This window comes from Halichoerus grypus, chromosome 6, assembly GCF_964656455.1.
Source record: "Halichoerus grypus chromosome 6, mHalGry1.hap1.1, whole genome shotgun sequence".
Classification (NCBI taxonomy): domain Eukaryota; kingdom Metazoa; phylum Chordata; class Mammalia; order Carnivora; family Phocidae; genus Halichoerus; species Halichoerus grypus.
This window is the reverse complement of record NC_135717.1, coordinates 164,504,866-164,529,522: the sequence shown is the minus strand read 5'-3', so window position 1 is coordinate 164,529,522 and position 24,657 is coordinate 164,504,866. Positions and strand designations below refer to the sequence as shown.

The 24,657-nt window shown below is 44.8% G+C and overlaps 1 protein-coding gene across 2 annotated transcripts in view; it reads left to right on the top strand.

Moving 5' to 3' along the window:
- Positions 1-23,366, top strand: part of BPIFC (BPI fold containing family C) — a 53,297-nt gene extending 29,931 nt beyond the window's left edge. For both annotated transcript variants that reach the window (XM_036093508.2, XM_036093509.2), the window contains 10 exons: positions 1,889-1,949; positions 5,072-5,163; positions 6,298-6,474; positions 7,649-7,702; positions 8,670-8,840; positions 9,516-9,583; positions 18,354-18,396; positions 21,079-21,142; positions 21,900-21,976; positions 22,766-23,366. In XM_036093508.2, coding sequence (XP_035949401.2) covers positions 1,889-1,949; positions 5,072-5,163; positions 6,298-6,474; positions 7,649-7,702; positions 8,670-8,840; positions 9,516-9,583; positions 18,354-18,396; positions 21,079-21,142; positions 21,900-21,976; positions 22,766-22,888 — 930 coding nt within the window. In that variant the 3' untranslated portion in view covers positions 22,889-23,366. The remainder of the gene's footprint in view (positions 1-1,888; positions 1,950-5,071; positions 5,164-6,297; positions 6,475-7,648; positions 7,703-8,669; positions 8,841-9,515; positions 9,584-18,353; positions 18,397-21,078; positions 21,143-21,899; positions 21,977-22,765) is intronic.
- Positions 23,367-24,657: the final 1,291 nt, after the last annotated feature.

Genomic DNA, 24,657 nt, shown 5'->3' with positions numbered 1-24,657 from the left:
GCTGGGGACGCAGAGATGAATGAAACAGCATTCCCTACCTCAAGTGCTCAGCACAGGATGGGCAAACGACCAACAAGAGTTTATTGTGTACCTACTGCATGCCCAGCCCTAGGCTACAGGCTGTTGGGGATATAAAATAGGAATAAACTTATTATCTTTTTAGGAAAACCCAACTCAGGCTTGTGGAACAATAACTGAATGAGTATTTGAATTTAATGCATAACTACATGATCATTAGACTGAACCGAAGGGGTTCAGAGAAATGGAAAGATTCAATCAAAATGGCCTAAAATAACCCAAAAGGGATATTTTTTAGAGGATGTAGGACTTGAACTGGGCCTTGAAGTATAAGTACGAATTTGATAGGTAAGAAATGGGGGAGAAGAAAGGATGTTTCCAGAAACAGTATAAGTTAAGATAGCTTCCAAAGTTACAAGTGTCTCAATTCCGGAAATCAGTGTTTGAGGAAGGGGAGAGATGGATTTGGCTGTGCGCCCTCTTTCCAGTCCAGGCCAGACCATCGCTGGACGCCTTACCCATATCTGGGGGGAGACAAGGAAAAGGATGAGGAGGAGTGGAAATGAAAGGGCAAGAACAGTGTCTGGAAGCCTCCATCCCCCTCATGCTTGGCAGGCAGTAGGTGCTTGATGAACGTCCATGAGGAAATCAACACGCAAACACACTCAACAGCTTGTCCGAGGAGGTGCCCGGCTGGTCGGGGGACTCCAAGGTTGCACGGGCTTTCTCCATCCTCACCTGGCAGGTGCTGAGGGCCGGTGCACCTGCGTGTCAGAGAGTGACAGGGAAAGCACTGTCGGCTCGGGGACCCCACACTCGCCATCGCTCCGCTGCTGGAAACCAGGCGTGGTTCTCTGGCCTCTCACAGGAAGCCACTAGCTAAGTTTGCTGGGAGTGTGTATAGGACTTAGAGACCATGGACGCTTTGCTTCTAGTACTCCCTCTGTGCCGTAGGAAAACAGAAAAAAATGCTCAGACCACAACTATCTATTATAAGTCCTGGTTATATAACTCCTGGCAACTCGCTAAAGCTCTCTAAGCTTCAGTTTTCCCATCTGTGAAGGGGGGACAGTGGTGCCCACCTCTCAGCGCCGTCGTGAGACCAAAATGGGGTTAAAATAGACAGCTGACGTTTACTGAATGCTTGCTATGCGTGGGCAATTTTACATGGATTACTTCTATTTCTACTCACAACAACATAATGAAGTGGGTACAGTTATCCTCCTCATGTTGCAAATGAGGAAACTGAGAACAGAGTACAAATCACGTGCCAAGTCAACCCGAGGCGGCCAGGCTCCCAAGCCTCTGCTAGTAACCACCACGCCGAGTGCTTAGCACACGCAGGCGCACGGCGGCCCACCCATGTCGGCACGCCTCCTCCTTCCTACAAACTCCAAAAGGGGTTCTGATCTAAACAGATGTCTGACTACTGGGCTCTCAAGCCAGCCAAGTGGGAGAGCTCGCTGCACCTTCCCAGCAGAGCATGGTGCCGCTACATAGGAGGCGGGAGGCGGTGGCGTCCCCTGCCAGCAAGGGTCCAGCAACAGGTCCTCAGGGGTGACCGCACCAGATGCACCGGGCACGTGTCCTGTCACACCACAGAAAGAGAAGCCGAGGGCTCCTTCTTTCATGGGGCTAACTGGGTGTAGTCCCGGTTGCTCTGAAGTTTAGCCAGCATTCAATGACACACCGCCCATACGTACAGAACATGGGGCCCATAGGCATCGACAAATTTCAGGGAAAGTCCTGGTGACCAAAGGGAGAATGGCTCCTAACCAGAAGGCCTTTGTTTGCAGGTCTAGGCCCCTAAATAGAGGTTTCAAGTGCAATGTGATAACCTGCAATTTTTTTAAATTCTTTTTATGGCTAGCTCTGTCCCATTATCATGAGTGAGGTGGAAGCCCTGAACGCCAATCTCAGCATGCTAGAAGGTGAGTCCTAGAACTGCCCCTTCAGGGTGGTTCTCTTCCCGCCTTCAAACTCTGGTGCTCTCTAGGTTTGCTTTTCAATGTGAGGTAGCCCAGCTCTTCTCCCTGCTCTACTCTCTGCAAACTAGAGCCATGGGAAACACCAGCTCTGGCACTAAATCTGTCCTCTTCGGGATGATTCATGCTAATCTCAAGCAAGTTAGCCCCTTCCTCCCCCCGTTCTAACCCCTTCAGTGGCTCCTTGCTGCCTCAAGATCAAGCCCAAATGCTTTCTCATGGACTACAAGACCTGCCCGCCATGCTCTGGCTCAACTCATCTCTCTTGGCCTCATCTGGCACTTTTCTCTGCCCCAGCAGTGAAACTGCTTCTGCTGCCCCCACACCCATTGCTTGGCTCATGCTGCCCTCCCTGCCTAGAAGAGCTTCCCCTCTCCTCCACCCATTTATCCATTTAATAGATACTTATTGAATACCTATTTCTTCGCCAGCACTGTGCTAAGCCCTGAAGGGTCCAGTCCCTTCCACTTCCTACCCCTGAGCCATCCCTTGTCCTGTCCACTCCTCATTATCTTTTAAGACTCAGCTCAGGCATAGTCTCATCCAGGAAGTCTTACCTCATAGTCTGCACCCCAAAGTTTTGCCTCCTCTGTGCTCACCTGATACTTTGGATGTCTCTCTCTCTCTCCATTCCATTCATTCATTCACCTAAGGTGTGCTGACAACCTGTAAGAGGCTTGGTGCTGGGAACGCAGCAGTAAGCCCAGAGACAGAAATCTCTGCCCTCATGGACTAGTCAGAGGACACAGACAGCAAGCAAGATAATAAGTAAAATCTATGATACTGATGTGATAAGTGGTAAGAAGAAAGATAAAGTAGAGAAGAAGCTGGGGAGGTGTTTCTGTTAAAATAGGATGGCCAGGAAAGGCACCACTGAGCAGGTGACATTCCAGTATGAACTTGAATGGAATAGGGTGAGGGGCACTCCTAGATCTGGACGAAGAACACTCCAGGTACAGGAAACCACAAGCTCAGAGGCCCATGTGGGAACATGCCAAGTATTTTGGAGGGACTATGAGGAGGGCATCCTGGGAGCAGAGGGTGTGAGGGGGAAGGCAGCCGGAGATGAGGTCAGGGAGGAGGAAAGCAACAGTCAGATCTTCAGGGCTCTGCAGGTCAGTACGAAGGCTGGCTCTTAGTCTGAGAAGAGAAGTCTTCAGAGAGTTCTGAGCAAGGCTTGCATGATCTGACTTATGTTGTAAGGAGATCAGTCTGGCTTCCATCCGTTAACAATAGACAGAAAGGGGGCAAGGGTAGAAGCAGGGAGACCACATAAGAGGCTACTGCAATGACCTGTGCGAGCAGTGATGGCAGTTGGCCTGGATGGAGTGATGGAGATGGCAAGACATGCTCAGGTTCTGGATGGACCTTGAAGGGACAGACAGTGTTATTTGCTGACACACTGAATGTGGGTCATGAGGGAAATCTAGGATGACTCCAGGTTTTCACCCGAGCAACTAGAAAATTGGAAGAATGGAGTTACCATTTACCAAGATGAGGAAGACTGTAAGACTGTAGAAGGACCATCAGGAGCTCAGTTTTAGACCTACTCTTATTACACTGTATTATAATTTCCTGTTCATCTGTCTGACTCTTCCTCAGGCTGTGAGTCCCACAAGCACAGGGCCTTTGACCATGTCCCCAGCACCAGGCACAGTGCCTAACCCACACTAGGTGAATGAATATTGGGTCTATGAACGGTTGCACAGTGCCTGGACAAGTGGATTGGGCTGGGTGTGGATAGATGAAAAAACAGATTGGGGAGGTAGGGAAAGAGAAAGATGTAGTAAGGAAAGAACTGGTCAAGGAGTCCTGAGTTCTAGGTTGTCATGGGCAAGTTTCTCTACCTGTGGGAGCCTCCCTCGCTCACCTGTAAAACGGGCGCGGTCCTGCTCCCCTCACGGTATGGTGATGGGATCTGTTCAAACTGTGAATTTGAAAGCATTTTAAAAACTATAGTGACATGGGGCAGTATTGTTCCCTCACCTGGGCAAGCCCCTTCATCTCTTCTTGTTCCTTATCACCGTCTGTGGAATAAACCAAGCATGGCGTGCAAGAGGAGAAGGTGTGCTACTCAGATGCTTTGCTCTGGAACAGTGGGGAGGTCCTCATATCACAGAACACATGGCGCTGGTCGAGAAAGCAGCTCTCCCAGGCCGGGTCGGACTCCTGAGCACTGCACCCCTGCACGTACAACCTGCCTCAGACTCTGAAATCATGCTTCCTGCCAACCCCGTCTACTGTCCCCCGGCCCCCTGGCCTCCTGCTGTGCTCTGAAAATGATAATACCAAAACAGAATTGAATTAATAGACTCTGCATGAGAATTTTCTTGGCCTGTTTAACTTAGGGAATTTTATTCCTGTCTGTCTCTCTCAACATTTCTTTTTAAAAATTATTTCTGGGGTGCCTGGGTGGCTCAGTCATTAAGCACCTGCCTTCGGCTCAGGTCATGATCTCAGGGTCCTGGGATCGAGCCCCATGTCGGACTCCTTGCTCAGTGGGAAGCCTGCTTCTCCCTCTCCCACTCCCCCTGCTTGTGTTCCCTCTCTCCCTGTGTCTCTCTCTGTCAAATAAATAAATAAAATCTTTAAAAATAAATAAAAAATAAAAAGTATTTCTAATTATAACAGTAATACATACTCATTGTAAAAAATTAAAGCTCTAACTATATAGAAGGCTATAACATAGAGCTTGAAAGTGTCTCGTTACACCAACCTAATATATGTGGTTTAATATTAATACGTGAGTTTTGTTTGTCTAATTTTCTTTTTAAAAAAGTAGATATGAATTGTGTTTGTGTGTGTGTTTGTCTATACATAAAAGGCTATACAACAAAATGTTATTGATGTTTCCCTCAGTGTAATGTGATTAAGAAGGGTTTTTAATTTCTTCTTTTGACTTACCTACTTATCCCGGGTTTTGAAAAGTGAATTATTTATAAAATAATAGTAATTGTTATTTTAAATAACAGAGAATTAAATTATATTGCTCTGCATAGATAATAGTCAGATGCTATACTATGCCTTTAATAAATACAAATTTTCATTTTTATTTGTTTGTTATTTAGTTTTAACCAAGATTGACAACTATATTCTGCTGGATTATTCCTTAATCAGTTCTCCAGAAATCACTGAGAATTATATGGAGCTGAATTTGAAGGTAACTTTATCATCACCAAATTCTCATCCTGGCTATCAGCAGCCAGTATTCGAAGAACAAATATTAGATGCAGAAGGAAATATCACTACATACCCTTCAAATAATTTAATGTCCTTTCAAGCAATTCCCTCATGCTTATGCTCTTTCAGAAGACCCTTCAACATTTTCTTGATTGGTAAAGGATGGTTTGGATTTGTCCAACATAGGACTGCCTTCCTCAAGGAAAGTATTGTGATAACTGTGTCTCTGGGGATAGGTCTGAGGCTAAGAGATAGCATGGCTCTGCATATATTAGAACTTAACACAACAGTAGATTGTCCATATCAATACTCCTGTTCCTGTCAGATTAGCCAATTTAACTGAGGGCTGTTGACCTCGGTCAGGGCCATTTGCATATGAAAATGGTGTTCGCTAATTCTGGAAAAGAGATTAATTGTCTTTATGTTTAGTTTTGCCCCGAAGTTATTATCATTGTTTTTTTAAGTGCATATTGACTTATATTTCTTTTTTTTTCTCAAGATTTTATTTATTTATTTATTTGAGAGCGAGAATGAGCATGAGCTGGGGAGTGGGGGCGCAGAGGGAGAGAGAGAGAAGCAGACTTCCCGCTGAGCAGGGAGCCCACTGCAGGGCTCAATCCCAGGACTCTGGAAACGTGACCCGAGCCAAAGGCGGACACTTAACCTACTGAGCCACCCAGGTGCCCCGGACTTATATTTCAATCAATGAGAGTCTTTCAAATCAGTTAAATATTACTCAAGACACCATTTTGTAATAAAACCCTCTAGCCATCGAGGGCAACACAGATGCTCAGCAGCCACAGAATTTGAAGATTAAGGGTTTGGCATCTCTACATGGCACCTCAGGAACTATGCAGAGCTGTGTGTCCAGGTAAAATGCACCTGCCTTCTGAGAGGTTACACCCCAGGGTGGACAGACACGTCTACATATGCTCAAGAACTCATCAGAGCTGCAAAACCATAGTCCCTGGTCAAGGAGTCAGAAGGCCCTGTAGTCTTTTAATCCCTCCTGAGTTTCTGGTATTTTCCTGATTCTGACATGAGCAGATCCACCTACGTAGTGTTGTACACCCATGTCTTGACCTGATACACTGATCTTTCTGTTTTCCCACAGGGCGTATTCTACCCACTGGACAACCTCACCGATCCCCCCTTCTTGCCAGTTCCTTTTGCGCTGCCAGAACGCCATGACTCTATGCTCTATGTTGGAATCTCTGAGTTTTTCTTTAAATCCGCATCCTTTGCTTACTTTACATCTGGGGCCTTTAACGTCACTCTCTCCATGAAAGAGGTGAGGAGAGTTCATGGATGGAACAATCAGCACCAGCATTTAGTCTTATTATAAGTAGCCCATTATGGGAATTTTATGTCATAGTTTCTATTTCCTGGGCCTTTTTAGACTATCAACCCCAGCAGGACATGAATAAAGGAATTGTGAACTGAATGCTGTTATTAGCTGGGGAGTTGTTGGGTCTCTGGGTCTGCTAATTTCAGTTGTATAGGATACCGGCCCACTGTTCTAGATTGATCTTAAGTAATGCCAAGACTTCCCTCCACCACTTATGACCTGTGACTTTGGGCATCTTCAATTTATTTAACTTCTCTGTGCCAGAGTGTCATCATTTAGAGAATGAGGATAATAATTCCATACTCATGAGGTCGATATGGACATTAGAGAGGTTTAAATATATGTAAAGCATTCAGAGCAATGCCTAGCACAGAGCAAGTGTTAAGTGTTGCTTATTATCATTATTATTATTATTATTATTATTATTATTATTATGCCTTGTGTTATGCCAACACAAACATTTCTCCTGTTGGTAATTGCAACTCACTTATCTACAATGACCAGTAATAGGACACATAGTCATGGATTCTCTTGCCATGCCCCTCCCTTTTATGATGAGAACACTCTCTCCAGCCAGTCAACCAACAACTTTTATTAAGCATCCCCTATTAATCTTTCCATTCCATGGATCTTAATTATACAAGTGGTTATAAAATGTAGGTTCAAAATACGAGGTGCGGCAGCACCAGCTACCATAGACTGCCGAGAATTAGAAAGGTCTAGCTTCAGATTTGGAAACCATTCATCTGTGAGGATAAATTACTTAAGCATCCCTTGTCTCAGTAATCTCTGAAAAGGTGGGCAATAATGCAAGACTTATTGTTAAGGATGGTTACACATGGATCATACATATACGACATACACAATATTGCTAGGGTTAAAAGGCACTTACTAAAAAGGACGGTATTTCCTGTGTGACTTTGGGCAAGTTACTTTACTTCTCTGGGCCTCAGATTTCTTATGGTTGGGCTATAAAATGATAGGCCACCTTTAAACCCTAATTGTTTGTTGGTGTAACAACTTCATGATTCATAAAAATATAAGGAAAGCTAGGTTTTCTCTGAAAAGAAAGCCCAGGTAAAAATCTTACAGTGACGTGATGGTCTTGATTTTCCAGATTTCCAACCATTTGGTTCAAAACTCTCAAGGCCTTGGCAACGTGCTCTCCCGGGTGAGTACTGAGGGTTTGACTGCTTGATAAGTGTATCTGGATTCATTGCAATTACTTCTGGAAGATTTGTGGGTTTTTTCTACTCCTTTTTGGTCCAAACCTGAGTCCATCTTTCCATTCTAAAGAGATCTTTTTTCTTTTTCTTTTTTTTAAGATTTATTTATTTTAGAGAGAGAGAGAGCAGGGGGGAGGGATAGAGGGAGAGGGAGAGAGAGTCTTAAGCAGACTCCGCGATGAGCACCAGCCTGATGTAGGGCTTGATCTCACCACCCTGAGATCGCGACCTAAGCCGAAACCAAGAGTCAGACACCTGACTGTGCCACCCAGGGCCCCAAGATTTTTTTTCTTTTAATAAAATAGCCACAAATATTTACTAAACAAGTTACTATTAAAGGCATTTTAAGTTTACAAAATAAATCAACTGTCCCTTCCCTAAGGTTCCACCACACATTTGAAATAATAAACTTCCATGGGAAATGGGGGAATAGTGCCTATGTTTGTGCCTTTAGTGAAGAAACTATTAATGTCATGCCCTCATAGCACCTGAAAGGCTCAGGTTTGCTCTCGAGGACAGAGAGATGCTCACTGAGCATCCTGGTTTTAGAGCAAGGATCTAGAGTCAGACAGACCTAGATTTGAATCCCAGTTCCTCAATTTATTCACCCGGAAGTGAAGGAAATTATTTAACCAAAGGACTCACTGTCTTCAGCTGTGAAATGGGGATTCGATAGAACCTGCCCACAGGGATTTAGTGAAGATTAAACCAGATAATTCGGATACGTTCAGTGAATGTCAGCTGTTGTTATTATTTGTCTTGTGTGTGGTGGTGGTGTTAAAATGGCCAAAGAGCTTTGTTTCTATTCTGACCGCATAATGTAAGGTTTAATCACCCAGGCCACCCCAAATGTGTGATTTCCCCTCATCAACTCCCCTTCCTGGACTCCACTTCTTTCCCTGAACATCGCAGATTGCAGAGATCTACATCTTGTCCCAGCCCTTCATGGTACGGGTCATGGCAACAGAGCCCCCTGTGATCAGCTTGCAGCCGGGTAGCTTCACCCTGGACATCCCTGCCTCCATGGTGCTCCTCGCCCAGACCGAGAACTCAACCGCTGAAGCCATCGTGTCCATGGACTTTGTAAGGCCTGCGGGGGCAGGAGGGCACCCTGTGGACACCAGTCCTATTCCCACAGCGGGCCACTGGCTAGCAGTGCTCAGCTCAGTGTCTGGGAGTGTGAGGTCTGATTCGACAATTAGTGGTGCGGACGGGGTGAGACTGGGGTGGGGGCGGTATGGGAGGCCAGTGCTCATACCCCCTGCGTGGTATAATAGCTCTCCCCCTCCTCCCTTTCCTGTGTGCCCTTCCCTCGGCTGCTGGTACATTGATAGCTGACTTTCTATTTCTTTCCCCAAAATAAGTCAGTCAGGATGGAATTCAAGGTTATTTGAGCAGATGAAGGCCAAATGCAACCCAATGGAAAGGGATTAATACAGTGAGTCTAAGCGAAATGTCACACACACACATACACACACACACACACACGCATATACACACATGCACGCACACACACAGAGTACATGGAGAAGAGAGATTAGGAAAAAATAGAAAAATAATTTAAGGGAGATCCTTAAAAAGTCTTTATAGTTAGTTTCCCTACCTGCAAGAGAGCATTTTCAGAGCTATTTCTTTCCAGTATCTCTAGCAATGAGAGGGAAAGTGGAGCTTATGGTATTTCCAGTGTAAGAAATTTTATTTGTGGCCAAAACAGACAGATTCAGTCCTCTTAGTAACGAGTGCTATTGTTGTCTGCAGGTTGCTAGTACCAGTGTTGGCCTGGTTATTCTGGGACAAAGACTGGTCTGCTCATTATCTCTGAACAGGTAAGTTTAACTGATTTGCTTGTTGGAACCCTCAGCAATAAGTGATTCAGCAGACCATAGAGACAAAGCGAACATTAACAGAACAGGGGAAGTTACCACTGGATAGAACATGAATCACTTAGGTGCTCCTCCTGTAATGATCCAGATGATTTCAAAGTATGGGCTTCACTAAGAGCTGTGTTGTGGAGCTTTATCCCATTAGATAATGTTCAGATAAAATGCGCAGCCAAATAAGTGTAAATATAATCCTGTAACAAATTCACATTCTAATGGTACTGTAATATAAATTAAAGATCCTCCTCAACAACTTCCAGGAAGCATGCTATTGAGGAAAGAGCATGAAACTTTGAGGTCGAGGAACAAAGTGTCAAATCCCTGGTCACTGGTTCCCAGTCTGGGAACCTCTTTGTGCCTCATTCTCCTTGTCTGTAAAATACTGAAGTTGGACTGGGTCATCTCTGAGGTGCCTGCAGGCTCAGACACTCTGACCCCATTACTAGAACATAGAGTTTAACAAAACCATGCCCCTTGGCCTCACTGGCTCTCCAGTGAACGCCGTGCACTGTTAAAGGGATCGGGGAGGTCACGTAGGTAGACTGTCGGACAGTGATTGCCATTGAGAAGAACCGTCTGCAAAGCCCGTTTTCCTCGGCCCTGTGAGGCCGAAAGTTGAAGCCATGAATCAGACTACCTGGGGGATGATATTCAGAGTGACCAGATGGCCCAGATGAAACCCACAGAAGGCGGAAGAAAGGCTATAAAAAGGCCAGAGAAAGCAGAGTCTGGGAAGGACAGGAAACCAACAGAGGGGAAAAGTAAGTCAATCACCGTAAGTCAGCCAGATGGTTATGAAGACTATTGCAGAGACACAGAAGGTGCTTTCAATAAAATGACATTAAATGGGACAAACAGAATGCAAAACTGCATAAACACAGTAGACAGCTGTGCAAAAGAGCTTTCCATCTGGACAAGGGAGCAAATCACAGCTGAAGAGTACCGTTAGGATATGGGATGGAGGGCGTTTCTCTCCTTACAATTTTCTTTGTAACTGTATTGTTTTCCCAATAAAAGGAACAACAACAAAAAAGGTAGTATGGTTTCCCAGAGGGGAAAGATTTCAAGAAGGCTTTATTACGTCTTCCCCAGCTCTGCAACACAGGACTGATTTCTCCATTAGTCTCAGCAGGTACAGAGCCTAGAGACCACAGATACTTTAGGGACCCATGAAAGCGTTGTAATATATTTTGAAATAAGAATTAAAAAGTGAATACAATCCAGACTGGATTGTACTTATCTTTATAACAACACAGTCTTCAAATATAATTTTTAATATTTCTTTATGGAGGAAGGACTCCCAGAGGCAAAAATGGGCCCCTGAAGTCATAACGTGGCCCAACCTCCACAAGGTCAAGGCTGAGGAAACTCTGAACCTTGATGGGTCATCTTGGAGAGGACAGTTTTAATAATTGAGAGGATGGAAGCCAGAGGGCAGGAAGGGGGTGGGGAGGGAAAGGCAGCATCAGAGCGAGGCCAGAGGGAAAGGAGAGAATTTGCAATGCAGTTTGCCTGAGCAGCCCCTCCACAAGCACTAGTGAGCCCTCCATCTGCAGCTGATAGGAAAGGGGGGCTGGAAATCTGGAGGGATGGGGGAGACAGGGGGCAGGGCCGCTGATGGAGGCAGCAAGCTCTTGAGAAGGGAGAAACCCTGTGTGCACTTGAGCAGGGCTCTGGTTTACTGGCAGGATGCAAGGAAAGATTTAGTAAGGGTGGGGCTTCAGGCTTGTGGCCGGCCGGTAAGAGAGACCTTAAGGAGCGGAGAGACCAGGTTCACCTCTCTGCTTAAGTCGGGCAGACTCTTCTCTCCAGCGATTCTCCTGGGAAGAAACTGCACGTTCAGAGGGTGTTAGGTTTATTTATGGGAGTAACCGCAAAAACGATTGCAACCTGCTCAGTTCACATCACCCAAAGAAATGTGTGGATCCATTCTCTGGCTGCCTACAGCCCACAAGCATGTTTTGACTCCTGCCTTCCTGGAGTCTCCTTTAGAGTCTCATGCTGGGGAGGCTTCCTGAGGCCTTAGTGGGGTCTGAGCAGGACCGGCTACCTAACTCGCAAGGCCTACTGCAAAATGAAAATGCAGAGCACCTTGTTCAAAATCTTATGAAGAATTTCAAGATAGAGACAGCAGGGCATTAAGCCAAGCACGGACCCTTCTGAGCAAGGCCATGTCCCACTGCACAGGTCACCTGCGTGGAGTCTGGGGTGGCTCCTGCTGGCGGTGCTATGGCGGACCTCGGGCAGTAGGAGGATGGGGGGCAAGGCGGATGGGCCAAGCATCACTCAGTCCCAAGGCAGCCCATGCGAGACTGCGGAAGAGCAGCGCTGTGCCAAAGGACTGGCAGCCCCGCCTCCCACGTGACTGCCCCAGCTGGTGCCTCCACTCCTGGTTCCGCAAGCGCTGCTTTTCCGGATGGACAGCCTGCTTTGGTCTTGGGTGAGGTAGAGAGACACAGCGCGGAGAGGTGTAAAGGGAGGTGGGGATCAGTGAAGCATCCCTGAGAAAACCTTGGGAAACAAGGTCTCCAAATTAGGCTCCCAGAATACTAACCCCCCCCCCCCAAACACCTTTCTAAATATCCCCTGCCTGAATGTGTCTCTTTCCGGAGCTGCTCATGGCTGGCTACACAGACAGGAGATGTCGAAATCAAGGTGAATCCAGGGTGGTGAGTTTAAAGAGGCAGTGAGATCACAGGCTTTAGAGTCAGGACTAGCTGGTTCAGATCCCCACCCTGCCATTCATTAGCTGTGGGGTCTCAGGCAAGTTACTTAACCTCTCTGGGCCTCCATTTCCTTCTCTATAAAATGAGGCTATAATACAACCCACTTCAGGGGGTAATTGTAAGGAATACTTGAGTTAATATATGTAAAGTGCATGATAAGTGTTCAAGAAGGTTGACTATGGCTATTATTTAAAATTTGGGGCTGGCCTTATCCAGGGGAAGAAGGTATTCAATCATACAAGATCGTTTCAAGAGTTTCCCTATACAGAAAAACCCTGTTCAGGAAACACCTCATTCCCCTGTGTCCCACTCCGTGATGGCTATTAGAGAAATTGCCTTTTGTTCTACTATTTATGACTACTTTATTATTGAGCCTTTGGTGTCGTCTGGTCCCATGCCAAGAACTTCACATATATTACTTCATTTAAACTGCACAACCCTGTATCTCCAGGACCTGGCACGATCTTCAATCAATGTCTGTAGCTTGAGTGAATAGACCTGGAGGTAGCTTATTATCCCTGTTTTACAGTTTATAGAGAGGTCAAATAACTTGCTCACATCACAGAGCTATTGAATGGCAGAGCCAGAACTTGAACCTGGGTGAGCAGTTTTCACAGCCTTGAGTGTTCACTTAGGACATTATACTGCCTTTGATGTGGAACACAGCCAAGACTTAGAAGATTTAGACAGTAAACACCCTTGCCCAGAAGAGGAAACCCATGAGCGTGGAGTCACATGAAATTGAAGCAGGCAGCATGTCCTTTCTTAATGTGAAGATTTGATAGAAGAAGAGAAGCCGCGGGCAGAGGGTGACCTGCAGTGGAAAAAGCACACAGCCCTTTCCACACAGCTGCCTTGAGAAATGGAGGGAAGGAAAAAATGAAGAAAGCAGAAGCAGGGAGTACGAGTAATCAATGTGACCTCTGTGAGTATGTCTAATTAAGAGCACAGCCCCATAGTCAGGCATATTTGATTTTGAATTCCACCCCTGTCGTTTGCTAGCTGTGTGACCCTGGGCAAGTCAATCAACCTCTCTAAACATCAGTTTCCTCATCAGCAAAACAAAGCACCTATCCACAGAGCTGTTGTATGGGTAGACGAGGTAAGGTCTGGTCACTACCAGCAATAGACTTTTATTCTCGTTCCCTCTTCTGGGCTCAAATTTTAACCAAATAAGAGGGAGAAATTGATCCCAAGAAACATGACAAGTCAGGATGGCCTTAAAAGCCTTAGAGTTGGCCCTCAAAGTCATAAACCAGATTTGTACTGGTCCATCTACAATTGCGACTTTTGTTCTAAACACAGTTCTATTGGGAGGTAACCCCAGTGCAGGTTGATCCACATAGTAGACATTTCTGAGACCAAATTAAACAATACTTTCCCTTTTTTGGTCACCATACAGATGACTAAATTCTAGCCCTTTTTCTTAATTGCATGCAAAGCTCAAGACAATCAAATATACAGTATTGTTGGAACAACAATTGTTGGAACAACAACTTTGGAACAACTTTGACATTGCCACGAGTGAGGCATTGGACACTCCCAAACTGCACCCCACACCAGTAACATCAGCGCGCACGCGCGCACACACACACACACACACCCTACAACCCCACCCAGGCAACACCGTCAGAGAATGCAAAGAAAGCTGGCTACAAGCAGAATCACCACCCAACTCTACTCCTCGCAGCTTGGGCAGATAAGCATTTCCCAGTGTGAGCCATCTGGAGAGAAACCCAGAAAGGAAAACAGGTCTGGGAAGATTGGTTTCAGTTTCTGTCAGAACAGTGCTTTAGACAGGCCATCAGAGCCCGGGCTTGGCACCTGGGCTGACCACCATGTCCGCCCTCCCTCTGAGCTACTGTGGAAGCCAGGGCAGAGGAATGCCACGGTGCGAGGCCCCCATCAGAGGAGGAAACCCCAAATGACTTCTTCCCCTTCTCCCTGACTTGTTGGGGGAATTTCCAGACTGCAGAAGGCAATGAAGATAAAACACTGGGGAACTCTTCCTCATCAAGAGGGTCCTTTAATACTGGAATGGGCTCAACACATTCCTCACATGAAAACCTTTCATCATTGGGGGCACCTGGGTGGCACAGTCGATTAGGCGTCTGACGCTCTGGTTTTGGCTCTGGTCCTGACTTCATGGTTGTGAGATCGAGCCCACCATCAGGCTCTACACTCAGCACGGCATCTGCTTGGGATTTTCTCTCCCTCTGCCCCTCCTGCTCATTCTCGCTCTAAAATTCTCTCTTAAAAAAAAAAAAAAAAAAAAAAAAGCCTTTCATCGTGGATTAAATGCACAGCCTGGGGTTGTCAAGCTCTTTGACTACCTTCCAAGCAAGCCAATCTTACCTCTCATCGCTCCCTAAAATGAACATTCTGCTTTAGACTGGCTCCCTCTCAAAGTGACCCCAATTCCAATAAACACTTCCCCACCCATCCTTTACTCATTTACCCATAATCCATTCAATGAGAATTTCTTGAGCACCTGTTATGTGCTCTATACTGTTCTGGTACAGATAGTAGAGAGAAAGGCAATTGTTTCTACCTTCCAGGTCCAGAGCCTGATAAGAGAAACACTCAGATTAACAGGCAAAAACTGGGTGCTAAGGGAAATGGTGGAGTGCTTCTCTCAAAGGGCAGTTTATCCCCTCCCATATCTTACACACCACACACACACACACACACACACACACACACACACACACACCCCTACCTCCAACCCACGCTGGTTTCTTCACCTTTATGTCATACATTCTTAGAATTCCTGCAGCAAGTCAGTGTAAAACCCACAAAGGAGTACTGAAGACAGCTACTTTGTATTCTCCAACTCCTTCCTATACATACAGCTTCTGTCTGTCCATCATAAATACAGTTATAACTAAAGTTCTTCACATTGCTTAGAGCATTACTGGGCATAGAAGGGGCACCTAGGAAACCTCTCAGCCTGTCCATCTTTTCTCCATACTGCAGCCAGAGTGATCTTTACAAAACAGACATCATCTCCCTTTTTAGAAACCTTCCATAGATTCCTTGCTCTTAAGATAAATATAAAAATTTTGACATAGCCTGAGAAACCCAGCCTGGTCCACCACTGTCTGCCTCTCGAGCATCGTCTTGCTGCACTCTCTAACTGGCTTCTATTCCCTCCACAGGGCCTTTGCAGCCTCTGCCAGACCCTTCCCTCTTCCTTTCCCAATTTGCCTTTTTAATCTCACTCACCCTTCATATGTCAGCTCAAGGACGTATTTCCCTTCCTCGGAAATCTTCCTGCACCTGCCAGTTTAGATCAGGTTCCTCTCTTATTTACCTCCATGAACTTTTCCTTTCCTTCAGCGCACTTATCTCAATCTGTCATTAAACTGTCACCAGTGGGCTTATTTGATTAATGTGTGCCTCCCCAAGAGACTTTAATCTCCATGTGAGCCGTGGCTGTGTTTGGTTTCACTCACAGTCGTGATCTCCAGCACCTGTCGCAGGGCTGACATGTATTAGGGGTTCAATAAGTATCTGCTGGACAGATAACTGAATGAATACTAAGTGCCTAAATGTGCCATGCTCTGGACTCAGTCAAGTTCATAGTCAGAGGGCAAAGAGATAAACAATTATTATGCAGTATTGAGTGCAAGGTGTGATTTTCAATGTCTGCTATGGCCACAGGGTTAGAAGAGTGAGTGGCACTGTGAGTGCCTGTGCCTTGGTCCACTTGAGCTTCATTATGCCGTATTTGCTATATTGACCCAGATCATGACCCCACCATCGTTTGACATGATTAAGTGTTTGTACTTTTGTTCTGGTTTTCAATCAGGGCGGTAAACCTTCTCCAAAACTTTTTAAATAAGCTAACTCTTATATGTCTGCATGGTAGGGCTACTTGAGCTCCCTTTCTCCTCAACAACCCTGTGGTTCTGTAATAAAATTAGTTCCTAGTAGTTGTGTTTTAAGAAACAGGTTAGGGGCTCTGTTTGAGGATGAGTCAAAAGACTGAACTCGGTCGTCACCTAGTGGTCAGAGTTGTGCTTGCGTGTTTTTCAGAACAAGGACCTCGAGTTTGCTCTTTGCTCCACCTGGATTTGTAAACTGGCGTAGGTTACCCGTCTTTAATAAAAGGCAGTGTGGCCAAGGGGAAGAATTCCCTCACATTTCTCCAGCAGTACATTCAAGTGTTTGCTCAATTGCTCAGCTTACTTCCTTTAAAGATACCCTAAGGATTCTGGTCCTCACGTTCCACTGAGCTCAGTGCCACCAATACCATCTCTGATCCTCGTCAGGTTTAACTGTCTTTCTGGTTTTTACTCTTATGTTTGCTTATTATCAGCCAATATCATGTTAATACGAATTAAGTCTCAAAACTTAATTCGTATTAACATGATATTGGCTGATAATAAGCAAACTTACCTCTTCTATTAATATCTACCTGCTCCTTAAATGTAATAACAGAAAGGTACTTGGAAGAGGTAACACCTGAGTTAAATCTTAAACAATTAAAAGAAGCTAACCAGTCAACAAGACAGGGGAGGGGCAATTTCAGAAAGAGGGAACAGCATGAGCAAAAAGCGTGGAGGCCAGAAGTATCATGGAATATGCAAGGAAATACTTTACAGTTGTTTTAAGATCTTTATGACCACTCTAATTTTGGAGAATCCAGCCCCAAATATATTGGATATATTCAAATGCATTCCACATTAAATATAATTTAAATTTAACCATGAGTGGAGTTGAGTTAAAGTGACTAGTCCACCATAATGTTACTTGTTGTGGGCATGTATTAATTTTAATTTTTCAGGAGTTTTTTGTTATGTGTTTTGAAGCCAATACATTTTTTTAACCTCAGATATATAGTGCCTGATTAATAAAACAGCATAGTGGTGCCCAAGTGGCTCAGTCGGTTAAGTGTCCAACTCTTGATCTCAGCTCAGGTCTCGATCTCAGGGTCGTGAGTTCAAGTCCCGCATTGGGCTATGGGCTGGGTGTGGAGCCTACCTAGGAAAATAAAATAATAAATAAATAAACAAAACAGCATAGCACTAAGCAGTTCACGGTTCTTGAGTATAAAATTCAAGGTAGAGAATGAAAAGAAGTGAGAGTAAACAGGCAACTGGACACCAGAATACAGAAAGGCTTGTGCACCATGTAAGTGACTTGGACTCAGGCCGTTAAAGAATTTTGAAGAGGAGCATGTCCTCATCAGACATGCTTGTCATATAGCTCACTCTGGGAATGGTGTAGAAGACGGATTGGAGAAGACCAAGACTGGAGACCAAGACTGGAGACAGGGAGAGCCATTAGAAGGCTGGTGCAGAAGTAAGGCTCTACACCTGGGCTAAAGTGAGCCATGGAAGGCTAAGGGGGAAAGCAGGGTGAGGCAAGATCCTACAGTGGAAGGGAGGTTTGGGATGGACATCAAGAGATCTGAGTTTTGGTCCTAAATCTGCCATTAATTGGACCTCAGTTTCCCCATCTGTGAAAAGAAGGGATCCTCCCTGTTGATTACTACTGCTTCATCTTAACTATCACTATGTATGAAAAATCAAGTGTGTATTCTGGGAGTTCAGACCAAGACCTGCAGACTATTTCTCCCATCCAAGTACTAAGCAAGCCCCATCCTGCTTAGCTCCAGAGATCAGATGAGACCGGGCACATTCAGGGTGGTATGGCTGGAGACCGAAACTGTTTCTTAAGATTCTTCTGCATTCGAGTTGCCAAAGTAAGTCCCATATAGCAAATGCACTTGGGGAACCCATCCTGGTTACAAATCCAAGGCTTCTGCTAGGGAGCTCTGCTTCTTAAGCCGCAAATATTGGGGGAAAGATGTACTAAAACATTATATCCTTACCAGTCTGTGTGGTTTTTTAAAATAGTGGCTTATGGATCTTTAAAAAAAAAATCCCCTTTCCTTTTTGTTCCTTTCTGTTGAGATGGTTGTTTTTAAATCTTCCATCCTTTAAACTTTTCCTGTTGATGTTTGTTGTTTTGTTTTGTTTCAGATTCCGCCTCTCTTTGCCAGAGTCCAATCGCAGCAATATTGAGGTAGGAATCCAAGCTCTCAGAGTTCCCTGTCAAGGGAAAAATGATAATTTTCCTATATAGGAGCTGGATGACTGTTTTCTAAGCCTCTAAATACTTGGTTTCCCCATGAGTGTAGGTTTTAACTTTAAAATTCCTTGTGTAGCTGCCTGTCCACCAACCCCATAACTTTTAAACAGGACAGGAACTCTCCAATTCACTTTTATCTATTCAGAAAGACTTTTAAAGGAATTTTTTTAAAAACTTAAGACCTATGTAATATTGGCATTTTCAGGGAGATTTTCATTTTTTGGATAAAATAATCTTTGAGAATTAAATATAAGGCCCAGACTCCCAAAGGATGAGGCTATCTGCAAATTATTAGGCCATGACTAAGTTTGCCCTTGAAAGCCTTTCTAGCCATCTCCTAAAATCGCATCAAGGCTGGTTGTGCAGATACATTTTGGGGGGCCCCATCCCGGTGACCTCCTGATGGGAAGAGTCTATCCCAACTTGGGTATACTTGGAAACAAACCCCTCCCCCCAAACTGCGGGAAGATCAGCCAAATCACTACTTGGTGTCCCTACCCTTGTGGCACTTATATTCCAGAACAGTCGTTCTCACCAGTTTTGCCCCCCAGGGACATTTGGCAATGTCTGAAGATATTTTTGGTTGTCACAGTCTGGGGGGGTGCTATAGGCACTTAGTGGGTAGAGACCAAGGATGCTGCTTACCGTCCCACAGTGCGCAGGACAACCCCCACAGCAAAGAAGGATCCATCCCAAAATGTCAATAGTGCCACCGTTGGGTACTCCTATTCTAGAGTGTGTGTGTGTGTGTGTGTGTGTGTGTGTGTGAGTGTGCATGTGTGTGTGGATGTATGTGGCAGACAACAAGCAAATATATATTGTATGCTGAAAAATATTATAGAGAACGATAAATCAGAGCAAGAGAACGGGCAGTGCAGGTAGGGGTGGAGCTGGCCATTCCAGCCTTGGGGTTGTTGAGACGATTCGCTGGGATCACATATGAAATTCATTTAGCATATTGGATACATGGTAGGTATTAAATAAACAATGGCCATTGTTTTTATAAAAATTAATTTCAGTTATTGCCACCTCTATGTCAAGGGGCAGCATAGCATAATGGTTACATACACAAACTCTAAGGCCAAGCTGCAGGAGTAAACTCCCACTTACTGGCTGGAGGGCCTCGGTCAGGGCACTTGACCTCTCACAGAGCAGTCCTGGGACATGGTACTGAATTGATTACCATGTTCGACAGAAGCAGCTATTAAGAGAGGAATAGATCTGAGGAAAATAGCAAAGACGCCCAGGAATTTATCCAGGAGACCAAACAAGATGTTTGTTTCTTTGTTTAATTTTATAGGAACATCCTGGTTTTCAGGTTGGGAAGATTAGGAGCCAGGGCATTAGTCTCAACAAGCTGGAAAATAAGTTACGTCTTTCATGCCAGACATTGAAATTTAAAATATCCGTAGTGTCTCATGCACTGTGGGTTGGCACCTCCGTGGCGTAGCCATTTGGTAGATGACAGACTATAATCAATGAGAATGCACAGCTGACTTTCTCATAAATAATATTTCCTGAACCTAGAGGAGGCAAAATGAGTGCAAGTCTTCTAAGAAGACTCAAAGAAACTGCTTAGTATCAACAACAGAGTGTGCTAATAATGACATTTCTGGGGGAGAGAAAATGACAGTGATATATACTGGGCATTTTACATACTATTAACATGTTTAATCCTGAGACCAACTCTACGACATTAGTGCTGTTATCTTCATTTTACAGTAGAGGAAATGGAGGCACAGAGATTAAAGAGCTTTCCCAACATCATAGAAGTGGTAAAAACAAGAGCTAAACCTAGGAAGTCGGCTTCAGAGCTCTCCTTACTAAGCAGCAAAGCTTGCTAAGCATGTAGGATATTCAAAATATATTCATTGAGTGAACTGATGTTCATCATAGTCCATTTATTTTTCAAAATATTTATTTATTAGAGAGAGTGCATGTAGTGGGGAGGAGCAGAGGGAGAGGGAGAGAGAGAATCTCCAGCAGAGTCTGCTCTCTGAGCGAGGAGCCTGGCCCCACCGATCCCATGACCCTGAGATCATGACCCCAAGATCGTGACCAAGCCAAAACCAAGAGTCGGGTGCTCAACCGACTGAGCCACCCAGGCACCCCATAGTCCCTTTGTTTTTAATACCTGAATCTTCCCAGGAACTAACACTTTGCTGAGATTTAACAACTACTGTAATTTATTCTGGGTAAATTGGATGTTCTGGTGATACTGTTAACTATAGAGCATAACATAATGCAAAGGACCTCCATTAAGGAAAGACTACTAATTGGGATACTTAGTAATTGTTTAGATCGTCTTACTTGGTAGATACCTAAGCTGCCATGTTTGCTGCCACCATGTGGTCCCTCTGCATTTGTTGTCACCATGATCCAGCCTCCAGGGAGCAGAAACGTCCATCCTCAAGGAGGAAAAAAGATTGGGAAACCGTATAATAGGGTTTCCCGCAAAATAGCTTTCAGTGTCTGGAAAGCTAGATTATCTCCATGGGGAGATTCTAATTATCGCCCTCTGTCGTGATAAGGTCTGGGAAAGTGCATGTTCAGACCAGGCATGGCTTTCAGAATGCCCTGACTTGGCAACTGATTTAGTATCCCCTTTCATTTTAGGTCTTGAGATTTGAGAATATTCTGTCCTCTATTCTCCACTTTGGAATCCTCCCACTGGCCAACGGTAAGGGATTCTTAGGAAACATGTGACTCTGACATTTGCTAAACGTTGGGGATTGTTTGGGTACTTTCCACCCCAAAGCCTGTACTTCTAGCATGTGATTGTATGAATCCAGGCCCATGCCAGAGTTTACAGAGTTTGTACCATCAACGATGTGGTTGCAAAATTAGTTATTCCAGGTCCAAGCCTTGTTAGCAACACTACCTACAGACTCAGCAAGAACAGCTAAACTCTGGTTGAGTTAAGGAGATTGAAACCACTCTCCTTAGGCAGTAACAAGTCTCCTTCAGGTCCGCCAGAAAAGAGATTTGTCTCCCCAGAAGGCATCTCTGTGGTTCTTATGCACAGACCACCATCTGGATAGACAGTTTTAATGAAGGACAATTCTAGGCCCTCTCCCTGTATGCAGTCATTCATAACCTACTGCATCTTGAGTTTGGCTTGGTTAAAATACATTTTGTATCAGAGACCAAAATGTTCTCAGACCCACTAATTAAGGTATTCTCAAAATATAAACTGGACAAGTTGCCAACATTTTTCTGCCATCCAAGTGTACATAATTGCTTGTGCATTTTTATTAAGTACTTCATTAAATAATTAAGCATTCATCAAGGAAAGTTCAAGGAACATAGAATGAAAATACAGAATCAGGAAGAAGGAAAAGACATATTTAAAAACTGCTTATTCATCTTTTACTAAAAAGTTTTCCAAAACTTCTGTGTCTGTGCCTAGCTATCTTACACCTCGTTCTGTTTTTTAGCAAAATTGCAGCAAGGAATTCCTCTGCCCAACCCACACAAAATCTCATTTGTCAATTCAGATATTGAAGTTTTTGAGGTAAGAATGTGAATATTCTCTTCACTGCCCCCATTTCTTTTCATAGTAGAATAAGCCTCTTCCTATTTTGCTTACTCTGTTTTATGCTACTTTGTTCTGCTTTGTTTTTCCAGCCCAAAGAATTTTATAGACAAAAGGCTTAGCTCTTAAAGCTTGCAGTCAACAATGAAAAGCATTGAAACTTGAGTTTGAAAATCAGACCAAGTCTGATTTCCCTTCACAGCCAGACTTACTCACACCACAGTACGAGAAGGCGCACCGTGGTGTGCTTTATCTTATTCATTCCACAAAACAACCTTGGAGGCCCGGATTGGCAGTTCCATTTAAAACAAGGAAAGCGAGACCTGGATGAGACTTGACTGGGTCTTCTGAACTTTTGCCCGAACCAAAGACCCTCCTCAAGGTTCAGGGATCTGTTGTGAGCTGTTTCCTCATTAATCATTATCAACAAACTTCAGAACACCTTTTTTCTTCCATTTTGGTGCTTTTTTTTTGAGGGAGGGGGAGTAAGATTCCTAGGGAATTCTCCAATCCCATACACTATCCTGCGCTCCCGCTTCCCTCCCCACCTCCCCTTCTACAGCTGCTCAAGTCACATAAGGAGACAGTAATCCCAAGTGGCCTGTTCCTATGTCTGAGGCACTCACAAGGGGACAGTGGCGGGGAGGGTGTGACACAGGAGGACCTGGGAAAGAAACCATCTCTCCCTCACCCCTTAGCAAACCCCAGAGGCCTGTGGCGGCCGGTGTCCAGAGTGTGACATTATCTTCACCCTTGCCTCCTTTTCAGGGATTCCTTTTGATTTCCACCGACCTGAAGTATGAAACATCCTTAAAGCAGCAGCTAAGTTTCCATGGTTGGGAAGGTCTGAACCTCATAAGTGGACAGTGGAGGGGGAAGCCAGTCGCCTGATTGCCTGTTTGGAGTCCACTCCAGGAAGTAAATGGCCCTTAATCCACAGCTACTGTAAGCCCAGAAGGGGAAGACAGTGCACACTGGATTGTAAAGCCCTTGTGAAGTGCTTAGGCTGACAGTTTTCTCTCTCAAGCCCTCAGGGTCGGAGGGAGGCAAACTGAGTTAAAGAGCTAAATCGGGGTGTGTGTCTGTGTGTGTGGAGGGGTAGGCGTTTCAATGTGTGTTTGTGTTCGAATGCACATTGTGTGTTCCTGTGTTTATAAGGTGCTGGGGCCGAGAGCTAGCCATGTGCCTCTGAGGAGGTGCATGAGAAACTCCGAAGTACAGATTTGCATGAGTTCTTGCTGGAGGAGCTCCGTTTAGCTCTCTCTGCAGCCCAGGGTTTTCCCCATTTCCCCACATAATAGATTTTATGTTTTATATTTACTGATACTGTCCCCTGTATTTAATTAAACTTGTTTTCTATTAATGTCAACCTTGTCTTTTTATTTGAGAAATTCTCTGCCCTGGATTTTTTTTTAATAAAATAAGACAAAGATGAGAGAATTTAGCCTCTTTAAATTGACAAAAAGTGAAGGTGAACGGACTTCAAGGCTTGATTTAAAAAGGGAATACCTTGGGGCACCTGGGTGGCTCAGTTGTTAAGCATCTGCCTTCGGTTCAGGTCATGGTCCCAGGGTCCTGGGATCAAGGGAGCGCCTGCTTCTCCCTCTCCCACTCCCCTTGCTTGTGTTCCCTCTCTCTCTGTGTCTCTCTCTGTCAAATAAATAAATAAAATCTTTAAAAGAAAAAAAGAGGGAGGATACCTTGCCTCTTAGATGTTTCTGGTGAGAAACTCTGGAAATTATATCACTTCTTTAAGTTCTAGGGTTTTCCCTCCCAGATGAAATGAAATGGCAGTGCAGACTGCTAAGCCTAGATCAATTGTAGTTGGTGATATTAAGTTGTTAGAGCATCTAGTTATTGGGGTGAAACTGGGGCAGAAGAGGAGGAAAGGAGACCCGTATAGATAATGTAAGAATGACTAGAAACCAAAAACTCAGCCTTTGTGGCGCTCACAATCTAGTGGGCAAGTGGATGCCCAGCCCGGTGCTGGTTACTCCATGACTGTCACTCACCTAATGCTCACAGACACTCTGAAGAATTGTGATCCCATTTTACAGATGAGGAAACAAAGGTGAAGAGAGATGAATCATACAAGGCTGGTAAAGCAGCCTCTGCACACCAGGCAGAGGTAGAAATTGAATCAAAGTCTTCCCGATTCCAAAGTCACCGCTATTTGCATGAGGTGGGACTAGAAGCCGAAATCACGAGAAAATCATTTACTACTGTGAGCAAGAGACAGGCGTATAAAAGAGCGTGACAGCACGGTTCTTAGTCGACCAAGAAGGGAAGTCTGGGAAGCCCCGCTGTCCGCAAGGACTGATCTACTCATCTTTATGGCGCACATCTGGCCGTAACAACCACCCCCATCAGTGTTTGTTGGAATAAATGATAAGCTGTCACATTCATTCTTTGGAATGTTCTTTTCTTTTCTTTTTAAGATTTTATTTATTTGACAGAGAGAGACAGCGAGAGAGGGAACACAAGCAGGGGGAGTGGGAGAGGGAGACGCAGGCTTCCCGCTGAGCAGGGAGCCCGATGCGGGGCTCCATCCCAGGACTCTGGGACCATGACCTGAGCCGAAGGCAGATGCTTAACGACTGAGCGACCCAGGTGCCCCAGGAATGTTCTTTTCTGCAGAAAAGTTATTTAATGTGCATCCA